This window comes from Borostomias antarcticus (assembly GCF_949987555.1).
Source record: "Borostomias antarcticus genome assembly, chromosome: 5".
NCBI lineage: Eukaryota > Metazoa > Chordata > Actinopteri > Stomiiformes > Stomiidae > Borostomias > Borostomias antarcticus.
Genome location: NC_140238.1, coordinates 11,018,116 through 11,031,236, shown reverse-complemented (window position 1 = coordinate 11,031,236; position 13,121 = coordinate 11,018,116). Strand labels below are relative to the sequence as shown.

Below are 13,121 nucleotides of genomic sequence, written 5' to 3'. Positions count from 1 at the left end.
TAGTTGTGTATCTTCTGGTGTGTGTGTGTGTGTGCGTTGCAGTTCTAGGTGTGTATCTTCTGGTGTGTGAGTTTGTGTGTGTGTGTTACATTACATTACAGTCATTTATCCAAAGCGACTAACATTAATTGCATTTAATGTAGGAAAAGCCAATGTACTACTACTTGCCAGAAGTCCATCTCCTTTCTAAAACAAGTGACTAAGAGCATAATCTAGTGCTGAAGGCAAAGTGCAAGAATAGCAATTTAAAATACAGTAGGTGCTTAAGAGCAAGGATCGTTGTAGTACTTCTTGAAGAGATGAGTTTTGAGCCTGTGACAAAAGATGGGCAGTGACTCTGCTGTCCTGACGTCAGTGGGCAGTTCGTTCCACCACTGCGGGGCCAGGGCAGAGAAGAGCCGTGACCGTGTCCATTGACCGCAGGGGCCTCGGGAGTGACGGGGCAGCCACTTTCCCCAAGGTAGCAGAGCGTAGCGGTCGAGAGGGGGTATAGGATTTGACCATGGCCTGGCAGTAGGAGGGGGCTGTTCCTTTCATTGCCCTGTAGGCTAGTGTTAGAGTTTTAAACCCGATGCGAGCTGCTACATGGAGCCAGTGTAGAGGGTGGAGAAGGGAAGTTGTGTGGGAGAACTTGGGGTGGTTGAACACCAGGTGAACAGCAGCTTTTTGGACAAGTTCCAGGGGTTTAATGGCTGACGCCAGGGCCGTTTCATCAGTGAGGAAAGGCCAAATCCTCCTGATGTTGTAGAGCAAGAATCTGCAGGAGCGTGTGACAGATGTGATATGTGCGGATGTGATAGGTGCGGAGATATGTGTGTGTTGCAGGTCTACGTGTGTGTGTGTGTTGCAGGTCTACGTGTGTGTGTGTGTGTGTGTGTGTGTGTGTGTGTGTGTGTGTGTGTGGAAGATCTAGGTCTAGTTCAGCGATGAGAATCCTGCTCCACCAAGCTGCATTGTTATATTATTTTCTACTCACTCTTTGTATGTAATCTGGCCACAAAGATTTGCATTGCGTTTGGTATGAACACAACTTAAGTGTGTATCTTCAGATGTTTGTGTTGCAGGTCTAAGTGTATATCTGGTGTGTTTGTTGCAGGTCTGACCACGGAGGGCCTGTATCGCGTCAGTGGCAACAAGACTGACCAGGACAACATCCAGAAACAGTTTGATCAAGGTACTGCACCTCACACTGCATACTATCACCTACTACTTCAGTATACAGATGGGTGACAAATCAAAGGCAAAGCCAACATAAAATGAGGTGTTGGGCCACCAACACCAGCGCCTTGGCATAGATTCTAGAAGTCTCTGGAACTCTACAGGAGATGGCAGACCATTCTATCAAAAGATATTCCCTCATTTGGTGCTTTGATGATGGTGGTGGAGAGTGCTGTCTAACACGTCAGTCCAAAATCTCCCATCGGTGTTCAGCTGGGTTGAGATCTGGGGCCTCATTTATAAACGCAGCGTAAGTACAAAAGCATGCGTACGACACTTTCTAAGCAACCTTCGGTATTCATAAAAAATGAACTTGACGTGAGAACGTTGGAAAATGTGCGCTTCTCCACACACACTCTGACCCATGCGTAAGTACATCTCTGGAGAAATGACATAGGTGCTATACCTTGTGTAAAATAAATTGACATTACCTCTCCCTTATAGGCCGTTGGAAACTGTTTGGAAAAGGGCAGGCACTTAAATACTTTGCAGGTGATTGGATGAACCATCTGTCTATCACCGTCTATCACACTCGAACTTCAACCGTTCCTCGTGGTCACACCTAAACGCGCCCAGCGTAGCCGTTTGTATTTCAAATTCTTCAGAACCAATGCTGATTGGCGAGATCGTTTTCTGCTTTGGCACAAACGGATCTCTATGCAGAGTGTCCTGACTGATTTGCGAGAGAAACAGAATGCGCTTGCGAAGTCAGGATGGTCTCACGAGGCTAAAGTGGACCCAAACCCTGCCAAGAACACCATGCCCCTCACAGCAGAGCCACCAGACCCCCTCACTGTAGGGGTCAAGCATTCAGGCCTGTCCCGTTCTCTTGGTGTACGCCACACATGCACTCACCCACTTGTGGAGAATATGGTGAAGGTCGAGGACTCATCTATATCACATTTCGTCACATCTCTAGAAAAACCTATGGTTCTTGCACCACTGAACTGTGTGTGCATTTGTCTAACCCTGTGCATTTGTCTAACCCTAACCCTAACCATAACCCTGTAATGAGGAGTTTATACACTGAACCATACCATAATATCCCTCTCTATGCAGTTGTCGATGGACTGTTCTTGCTGACAGTCTGATCACGTCCTGCATTGACATTCCGTTACCTGAGCAAGAGTTGCTCTTCTTTTTTGTCCTTACATATTTCACTAATGCATGAGCTTCGCGGACATCGAATGTGCGCTTTCAACCACAATTTCCTATTTACTGATTTATGCCACAGAGCATGATGGGATGTTACCTGTATCCTGCAGTACACCTGTATGGAAACAAATGCATTCGTTATGTTTCTCCATTCATTTATTCAGGTTCGTCCTTTAATTTGTCACCTGTTTGTATAATATTTATTTACAATATCTACTATTACTCTACTCTACTCTACTCTTACTGTCAAAGAGAGGTTGGATAATCAAATTACTGTGATGACTTAATTTCCCCCCCGGGAGAGAGACTGGGTGGGTCTGAGAGAGTCAAGGCTGGTTGATGGAGAGTAGAGGGTAGAGTTGAATATATGAAGATGTCAATAAGGAGAGAGGAGGACGTTACAAAACGCTGTTTAGATGAGATGTCCACACAGTCACTGCCAGTGTCGTATTTAGGCATGGGCAACATGTGCAGTTGGGGGCATCTTGGGGGGGGGCGGCGGCGGCAAGAAGGGCAGAAAAAAACCTCTGCGAAGTAAACCGCCTGTCAGCGCCCCCCCCCCCACCCACCCCCCCCCCCCCGCTCAACAACTTGCCGTCAGTCTATCATTCACAATCGGAAAGCCTGTTCATTTCATGTTTACAAATCGAAACTGAAAGTGTTCCACCACGTGGGCTCTGGGCCAGGGGGGGGGGGGGGGGGGGGGGCGCCGCGGCGGGGGGTTCGCCCAGGGTGGCATATAAGCTAGAAACGCTACTGGTCACTGCTGGGGACAGACCATCTCCCCCCTCCTGCTGGGAAGTTATGAGTCATAGAGACAGAGAATAGAGTCACTTCCAGCAGATCTCCCTGCTAAGAATACTAAGAGATGCATCTTCCGGATGCACAGCAGTAAGCTAACTCCCCCCAAAACACCGTACTACCTACAATAGGAGGCACCCCACTCAAAGCATCAGTGGCAACATCGTCTTGTGCATTTGCATTGTTCACACGTGACCCTGTAATCTGCTCTAAAGGGAAATCATTAAAAGTGTAATATGTAATAATTTCACAACCAAATTAGAACCCAAACAAAAAAAGTATTTCAGCTATTGAGAAGAAACCACAATAGCTCAAAGCAAACCATGGTCCAACTATGGTCAAAGCAAAACTAGGGCCTTATGATTTTCGCAATGCAGAAAACTCATCTCAAACTGAATCGCCAAATTTGGTAGTTAAAATAGAATCAACTGTAAAACGAAGAATTTTCCATAATTTGTCTGAAATTGATTGATTAAAAAGAAATCAAAAGTAGAGCTAATTATTCTAGTAACCTAAATTATTTCATAATTGTATGAATAGGCCTACCTATTGCTCCAGCCTCCAGGGAACAGATGCGATGTTACCGAGGGGTGCAACCCTATTCCACCGCACCTAGCCAGAGTTTGAAGGAGAGATGTGAAGCTAGCTAGCTAGCGCTATTTTACTTACTGGAGTTAAGTTGACTAGGCTAGCTACTAGCTAGCTAGTCACAAAGCAGTCACTTTGTGTTGTGTGTTCTGTGAATGTTGATACAAGTAGGTACTGTATTCTATTATCAAAGAAGCTGTATGCTAGCATACTGTAACTGTTTAAATGGTACGGTAGTCTAGCTAATCATAGCTGTTCTAGCAGGTTAAGCTTCATAGCAAAGCCAGCTACAGATAGTCTAGCGTCAACTACAGTATATTCTGTTTTTGATTGGGTTTTGAGAGGGGGGACCGTTACATCACCTCATTATTTAGCTGACACTTCAACAAACAAGTCAAAGAGGCTGTCTGAGATGTGAGATGGCCATCATCAAAAAAAAAAAAAAAATTCAACCCTGACCCCTAAATTAAAAGGGGTTTATATTGTTTTTCTTAACTTTAATACCAATAAAGCTGTAGAAAGATAATTACAGACAGACAGACAGACACACTCTCAATTTAGTTCAGCAAGCTTTATTGGCAGGAAATGCACAGTATTTCCTATAAATAAAGTATAAATATTGCCAAAGCATAGAACTAACTGCTAAATAACTAAAAAACAAAATGGATAACATTATTCTTATTATACAAACATATTATACAAATGAGACAGCATTTCTCATATGTAACACGTGATAATAAAAGTAATAAATGGTAGAGAATAAAATAAATATGTTCATGAAATAAAAAGTGTAAGACCGTAATAAAATGTCTCCCTCTCCCGCCAGAGGAACTCTAGTGTATTAAGTGCATTTTTCTCTCTCTGTCCGTTCCTGCTAGCTGGCAGAGATCTAGTGTGACAGCTATCACGTTACCTTAGGCCCTGCTCCCTCTCCTCCTCTCTCTCTCTCCAGCTCTCTACTCCTCCTCCTCTATCTCCTCCCTCGTTTATCCCTCTCAATCTATTTCACGTCCACCGTATTCCTCTCTTCTTTTCTACCATCCTCCGGTCTTTTACATCTGTCTTCCTCTCCCTCTCTCTTGTTTGTAGTAAAGGGCTCCTCTGTAGAAGAGACCACCTTCATCTCAGAATGGGACTTCTGACTCCCTGTCTAAATGAAAGTCAAATAAAAGGATGTGTGCATCTCTCTCCTCCCTCTGTCGCCCTGTCTCCTCCTCTCCTCCCTCTACCTCCATCTCCTCCTCTCCTCCCTCTGTCTCCCTGTCTCCACCTCTTCTCCCTCTGTCTCTCTGTCCCCTCCTGTCCCCCTCTGTCTCCTGTCCTCCAGACCACAGTGTGGACTTCATGGTGATGGACGTGGCGGTGAACGCCGTGGCCGGAGCTCTCAAAGCCTTCTTCGCTGACCTCCCCGACCCCCTCATCCCCTACAACCTGCACCCCGAACTGGTGGAGGCAGCTAGTGAGTACACACACACACACACATTCCTGTGTAGAGCTGTTTCATGTCGGTAGGGTCCTGGTTTGAGGTGTGTGTGTGTGTGTGTGTGTGTGTGTGTGTGTGTGTGTGTGTGTGTGTGTGTGTGTGTGTGTGTGTGTGTGTGTGTGTGTGTGTGTGTGTGTGTGTGTGTGTGTGTGTGTGTGTGTGTGTGTGTGCGCGCACGCATGCGTGTTTTAGCAGCAGGTAACAGAGATGGATGGGGTAAGACTGAGGCCAGGCTGAGGGTGAAGTGTTCTACACTGTAACTGTTAGCAGATGTGGAGGAAGTGTGTGTTTCTGTGTGTGTGTGTGTGTGACTGACTGTGTGTGTGTGTGTGTGTCCTTGATAGAGCTATGTTAGACTAAAAGCAGGAATCTGACGGTGCCCTCTGGATGCTGGTCTGTGATTGGCCCGTTGCTGTCTCCTCCTGCAGTTTCACCTTCTCTACCAATGTCAGCTGGCGAATCAGAGTGGAATAGCTAATGAGGCCACTAGTCCACCTTAACTGTCAATGTAACACACACCCATAGACATGCGCACACACACACACACACACACACACACACACACACACACACACACACACACAGACACACACACATTTCCCCCTGCAGTTTTCCTAGCAGACTGTCAGCAAGCCCACATTAATATGCTAACCATAATTCAATCCTCTAAGCCTCGTCACTCCACCTCCCCTTAAAACAGCAGCGTCATGCCCCTTGCTGGGATTAGAGCTGGGACTAGACCTGGGGTAAGAGCTGGGACAGCTGGGGTTAGAGCTGGACCTGACCTGGGGTTAGAGCTCGGACTAGACCTGGGGTAAGAGCTGGACCTGACCTGGGGTTAGAGCTGGGACTAGACCTGGGGTTAGAGCTGGGACTAGACCTGGGGTAAGAGCTGGGACAGCTGGGGTTAGAGCTGGACCTGACCTGGGGTTAGAGCTCAGACTAGACCTGGGGTAAGAGCTGGACCTGACCTGGGGTTAGAGCTGGGACTAGACCTGGGGTTAGAGCTGGGACTAGACCTGGGGTTAGAGCTGGACCTGACCTGGGGTTAGAGCTGGGACTAGACCTGGGGTTAGAGCTCGGACTAGACCTGGGGTAAGAGCTGGACCTGACCTGGGGTTAGAGCTGGGACTAGACCTGGGGTTAGAGCTGGACCTGACCTGGGGTTAGAGCTGGGACTAGACCTGGGGTTAGAGCTGGACCTGACCTGGGGTTAGAGCTGGACCTGACCTGGGGTTAGAGCTGGACCTGACCTGGGGTTAGAGCTGGGACTAGACCTGGGGTTAGAGCTCGGACTAGACCTGGGGTAAGAGCTGGGACAGCTGGGGTTAGAGCTGGGACTTGACCTGGGGTTAGAGCTCGGACTAGACCTGGGGTTAGAGCTGGACCTGACCTGGGGTTAGAGCTCGGACTAGACCTGGGGTTAGAGCTGGGACCTGACCTGGGGTTAGAGCTGGACCTGACCTGGGGTTAGAGCTGGACCTGACCTGGGGTTAGAGCTGGGACCTGACCTGGGGTTAGAGCTGGGACTAGACCTGGGGTTAGAGCTGGGACTAGACCTGGGGTTAGAGCTGGGAATAGACCTGGGGTTTCCAACTGACTCTTATATGTGTAGCTCTATACTTGTGTGTGTGTTGCAGTATCCCTGTGTGTGTTGTTTGTCTGTGTTTATCTTGCTGTGTGTGTGTTGCTTTAGTCCTGCCCACGTTTGTGTGTATGTCATTGTATTCCTGTGAGTGTGTGGGTGTTTGTATGTATATGTACGTGTGTGTGTGTGTGTGTGTGTGTGTGTGTGTGTGTGTGTGTGTGTGTGTGTGTGTGTGTGTGTGTGTGTGTGTGTGTGTGTGTGTGTGTGTGTGTGTGTGTGTGTGTGTGTGTGTGTGTGTGTGTGTGTGTGTGTGTGTGTGTGTGTGTGTCTATGCTGGAGACTCTAATCCCAGGCCTCCAGTAATATATAACTTATGATGCTGGTGAAGCTGCCTGCCTGCAGATGAATGGCCCAGAAATAGGCCTGTACCTCCCCTCTCCTCCCACCATCAGCCCCTCCCTCTCTGCCCCCCACCCTGCAAGAGATGGCTGCCTCATTCCCCCCCTCCCTCCTGGATGAGTGAGTGTGAAAATGAAAGAGTAAGAAAAGGGAGTGAGAGAGAGAGAGAGACCTGCAGTTTGGTCTCCAGGGGACTAGAACAGTTCTGTTCTGTACTGCAGAGGAGGAGGAGGAGGATGAAGAGGTCTCTGGGCTTGGTTGCGCTGTGGCATGGAGGCTGGGGGACCGTTCTGAGCATCAGATAACAAATCGTCTCCCAGAGACGTACTCTGGGGAGTATTATGGTCTGTTCTTTTAGCTAAGAATCACTGCTGGACTCGTCTCTGTGTGTCCGGTTTCCTATGGCTGCTAACCATTCACTATGAATGGGGAGTCGGGTTAGAAGCTCCTTGGCCCAAGTCACCCCAGAATGCATTGCGCCTTCTTGGCTTATAAAACAATGTTCCTGTGAGGGGGCTGGCGTACTAGGAGGAGGCGGCTGTGGCTCAAGAGGTAGAGTGGGTCGTCCAATGACTGCAGGGTCAGCGGTTCGAATCCCAGCTCCTCCTGTCCACGTCTCTGAAGTGTCCTTGGGCAAAACACTGAACCCCATATTGCTGGACAATGAGCAGACTAGCACCTTGCGTAGCAGCTGCTGCCATGGGTGTGTGAACATGTGTGGGAATGGGTGAATGAGAGGCCATTGTAAAGCACTTTAGGTGAAAGCGCTATATAAGTGCAGTCCATTTAACATGTACAGGTTTTTATGATATGGTCATTATCAGGCATACATACAACCACAGCTTCTTCTCATAGTGAAGAGTACGGCACTGAATTGAAACCTACTCAAGGAAGACAATTGAGAGCAAGCTCTCTTTTTCAATGCCGCCCTGATTACAATAAAATACACATACAAAATAGGAACATGATACGACATAAAACAACATAAAATCACAAAACGAAGTCATAAGATCCCAGAATAAAAAAAAGACTACAAGAAATATGTGCAGTCGATGCTGATGCTACTGCTGAATTAGGTCAGCCCCCTATTTGATTTTGTAGTGATGGACGTGGGCTGGCCTTGCTAGTTGTCAAGGCTGTGTGTGTGTGCGTGCGTGCGTGCACGTGTATGCGTGCCTCTGTACGTAGTTGCTGGCAGTACTACAGACTTTGTTTACAAGCCCGGTGTGTGTGTGTGTGTGTGTGTGTGTGCACGCGTGTGTGTGTGTACGTGTATGCGTGCCTCTGTACGTAGTTATTGGCAGCACTACAGACTTTGTTTACAAGCCCATGTTATGTATTCATCCGTCTCCCAGTAGAGTGTGTGCGTGTGTGTGTGTGTGTGCGAGTGTGTCAGTGATTGAAACGTTCTCTCTCTCTGTGTGTGTAGAAATCGTGGACCACATCGAGAGGCTTCAGGTCCTCAGAGAGATCGTCAACAAGTTCCCTCCCGTCAACTACCTGATCTTCAAGTACATCATCGGCCACTTGCGCAGGTAGACTACTAGTCTGCTCTGGTCCACTGGAGAACCCTTAAGGCCAATTCATAGTCCAGACGTTGCACATACCGACCGGACATCCACGCTACCTCAGCGTGTACGTCCGCCTGGCAATGGACATGTCCGCCAGAAGCTCCATTTTTGTGACTGAGCGTATCTAGCGTTCATTACATTACATTACAGTCATTTAGCAGATGCTTTTATCGAAAGCAACTTAGAATAATTGCATTTAACTTACTGTAGGTGGTCAGTGTACTACTCACCAGAACTCCCAAGTGTATCTCCTATCTAAACAGGGGACTAAGAGCATAATCTAGTGCTGAAGCCAAAATGCAAGAGTGGCAAAATATAAAAACAACAGATGCTTAAGAGTGAGGATCATGGTAGTACTTCTTGAAGAGTGAGTTTTGAGCCTGCGGAGAAAGATGGGCAGCGACTCTGCTGTCCTGACGTCAGTGGGCAGTTCATTTCAGCAATGCGGGTTCAGGACAGAGAGGAGCCGTGACCGTGTCGATCGACCGCTGGGGCCTCGGAGTGACGGGGCAACCAGTCGCCCCGTGGTGGCAGAGCGTAGCGGTCGGGGTGGGGTGTAGGGCTTGACCATGGCCTGGAGGTAGGTTCACGTACCGGTGTCACACAGAGAAAGCATGGCTCGGCGTTTCACATCCACCATCAAGCCTTGAAAGTGCTTGAAAATAGACATGGGTCACTGCTTGAATTTATATATTTTGTGCCAGAATATGTTAGATTTGTAAAAAACATAATATTATGCTGTGTTCACACCGGGCGCGGCGAGAAAATTCGCGCCGCCCAGTTCGCCCAATCTCGCCGTGGAATCAATGGGTCGCCGCGCGAATCCGCCGCAGAAAGTTAAAAAAATTGAACTTTTGCGAATGTCGCTGCGCGGCGAATCCTGGCAGCCGCGCCACCGAGTTCGGCGATATGCGCCGCCCTGCGCCGCCCAGTTCGCGCGAATTGTATTGACTTTCTATGTAAACTCGCCGCGCCGCAGGAAGAATTTGCGCCCGGTGTGAACACAGCATTAGTAAATATGGTATAATATGTCTGCATGTTTCCCGCCATCTGAGATTGAGAGTCGTGTGCGAGTCGCGCCACCTGCCCCAAAAAAGTGTGGTCAAGTGCGGTGAATTGGGTCCTTAAAATGGAGGGAATTGGGCCTTGAAAGTCATTGAAATGTCCTTGAATTTGATATTGCAGAAGGTGTGGGAACCCTGTTTTTTTGATGGAAATAAGTCCTATTTTGATCTGTAACTTCCAGCAGAAAAGGAAGACGATGCGCAAAGATTGTGGGAAACGTAGGCCTTGAGTATACATTGGTTAGCCTGGAAGCCAGACTACCTCGCAGAAAAACAAACAAACAAGTTTTTGTGATAAAGTCTGGACTAATAGCCACCCGGAACGATTTCCAGAAATGACATAATAGCGCCCGTAGTTGATGCATGAAAATGAACTATAGACCGTTGGTAAAACAGTCTCCTGAAGCAACGTGCGGTAACGCTTAAGTTAGTAGAATAAACACAGACATAAGTGGAGTTATTACAGAAATAGACTCAATAACAACAATTAAACAAGAACAAGAGTATGCACCCTCAGAGTTTCCTGGAGGAAAATACATTTTCACTGTTCTTTCGACTGGATTTGGCAAACGTTTTGTTACGCTGGCTGAAGGGGCAAACTCCTTCTGGCTCCCGCTGAAATCATTCTGGGTGGTTAGAAGTCCAGACTGTGTCGCAAAAACCTTTGTATTTATTTTGCGAGGAAGTCTGGCTTCCAGGCTATACGTTGGTACGACTGGACTATGAAAAGTCAAACGACTGCGGACCTTCCATCCCTGGTCCGTCTGCGCAGTATATACGCCTGTACATCTGCACTATGAATTACTATGAGACGGGTGTACTTGGTTCTACTCTAATCTCCCCTCCTCTCCTCTCATCTCTTATCTCCCCTCTCCTATCTTCTCCCCTCCTCTAATCTCCTCTCCTTCTCACCAGTGGATGAATGTTCCTCTTGAGTGGTTGGACAGTGAATGGATATTCCTTGAATTATACTGTCTGACTGCATTCTGATGTATTATTAAAGTATTAGTGTTATACAGTATTATTCTCTACCCTCCCACCCCATGAGACAGACAACCTGTCAGCAGTATTAGACCCTGTATTAACACTAGTATTGTGTGTGTGTGTGTGTGTGTGTGTGTGTGTGTGTGTGTGTGCGCGTGCGCGTGTGCGCGTGCGTACGTGTGCGTGTGTCTCTCCAGGGTGAGCCAGCAGAGTAAGACGACCCTGATGACGGCAGACAACCTGTCCATCTGCTTCTGGCCGACGCTGATGCGGCCGGACTTCGAGAACAAGGACACGCTGTCCACCACCAAGCTGAACCAGGCGGTCATCGAGTCCTTCATCCAGCAGAGCCTGTACTTCTTCTACGGCGGGGATGTGGCCGAGAGCTCCAGCAACGAGGGGACCCCCCCTCCCCACTGCCACAACATGGTGGAGGCCCTGCTGCCCCTCCAGCTGCCCCCCCCTCTCCAGCCCCAGCAGATCCAGCACACGCTGCAGCCGGACCCCCTCATATAGACCCCCCCTCTACCCCCGCCTACCTACCCTGAACTGCCCTGGCCCCCAGGAGCCATCAGCCAGCTACAGGCTCCCAGTGCTGGGCCCCTCCAGACTCCCTCCTGTAGACCCCTCCCACCCTCCTCTTAGCGTCTTCCTCCTCCTCCTCCCTACATTCTCCCCTACCTGGTCCCACGGCCATCCATCCCCTCCTGTCCTCCAGCCCTCCACAGCTCTCCAGCTCAGCTCCCCAGCCCTCCACTCCACCCCCCCAGACCTCCACCCCACCCCCCCAGCCCTCCACCCCCCAGCCCTCCACCCCCCCAGCCCTCCACCCCCCAGCCCTCCACTCCCCCAGCCCTCCACCCCCCCAGCCCTCCACTCCCCCAGCCCTCCACTCCCCCAGCCCTCCACTCCCCCAGCCCTCCACTCCCCCAGCCCTCCACCCCCCCAGCCCTCCACTCCCCCAGCCCTCCACTCCCCCAGCCCTCCACCCCCCAGCCCTCCACTCCCCCAGCCCTCCACTCCCCCAGCCCTCCACTCCCCAAGCCCTCCACCCCCCCAGCCCTCCACCCCCCCAGCCCTCCACTCCCCCAGCCCTCCACTCCCCCAGCTCCCCAGCCCTCCACCCCCCCCCCCAGCTCCCCAGCCATCCATGTCCTAACCTCCCCAGAGCTTGGTCCTGGAGGGAAGGAGGTCCTGGGGGATGTGAAGCCTGTCCCTACCTAGTCCCTCTGACTGCAGCCCCAGTACGAGATGCAACGCTCTTCTCCGCTGTCTGACTGACCTGGTTCAGCGTTTGACCCCCTGAACCCCAGGAGGATAAATAAACAGTGACCTTTGACCTCCCGACCCCTGACCTTACAGACGCTGCCATGCCCCTCAGAGGACAAAACAGGCGCAGGATCATTTGCTAACTCGACACCTTGCAAAAATATAAGGAAAAAAATATATTTATACTAGCTGTTTCTTTTGTTTTGTTTGTTTTTAAAAAGACTGTTGTTGACGTTAAGATGACGAAGCACGACCTGTTTTAACGGCTACGCTCGCCGCTGTTGTCTGCCTGGTTGTTGTTTTTTATGATTTAGCAACTGGTGGGTGGATGGATGGATGAATGGATGGATGGATGGATGGATGGACTGACTTTCTTTTTTTACATGTCTAATTTTTACCAAGGGAGGGGGGATGAGCGATGGTGACTGGCTCTGTGGTCCCCCCCCCCCCTCCCCCCCCCACTATACCCCCTCCTCCCCCCTGCTCCCAACTCCCTGCACTGTCAGGGAAGAGGGCAAAAGGGGGGGTGAGGGGAGAGGGACTTCAGTGAAAGTTAGGTGACAGTCTTTGGTCCCCAGACTGTGATTGGTCTGGTCTGGCCAGACTCCCAGCCTACCGTCTAGACCAGACCAGGACTAGATCTCCATCTAGACCGGTCCAGGGGTCCCTTCCCTCTCCCCCGTTGGAGCAACGGAACTCTGAAGGGAGGATCCCATTACGGAACCATAATGGCACATCTCTGTGGAAACGCGCGCTGCAAAGCATCCTGGGAGTTTCTGTTCTCAATCTTTGTTCCTTATTTCAGAGAAGTCTCAAACGGTGTCTCCACACCCCAATAAAGAGACGTTTCCTTCTAGTTAGTTCTTCTGTTGGTTTGTTGAACTAAATTTGCATGTCTTTTTGCCACGTAAAAAAATACAATTCTGAACTGTTAAAGAGAAAAAAAGACTGAACTTACGATTAACCACTTTCATTCAGATCATATTTTTTATCTAACGTTG

At 49.5% G+C, this 13,121-nt stretch overlaps 1 protein-coding gene across 1 annotated transcript in view; it reads left to right on the top strand.

Annotated features, from left to right (window-relative positions):
* The window catches only part of arhgap5 (Rho GTPase activating protein 5), a 37,984-nt gene extending 26,358 nt beyond the window's left edge, over nt 1-11,626 (top strand). Inside the window, exons 4-7 of the mRNA XM_084439163.1 lie at nt 1,097-1,174; nt 5,090-5,221; nt 8,662-8,767; nt 11,049-11,626. Of these exons, the coding sequence (XP_084295289.1) occupies nt 1,097-1,174; nt 5,090-5,221; nt 8,662-8,767; nt 11,049-11,367 (635 nt within the window). The 3' untranslated portion in view covers nt 11,368-11,626. The remainder of the gene's footprint in view (nt 1-1,096; nt 1,175-5,089; nt 5,222-8,661; nt 8,768-11,048) is intronic.
* Nucleotides 11,627-13,121: the final 1,495 nt, after the last annotated feature.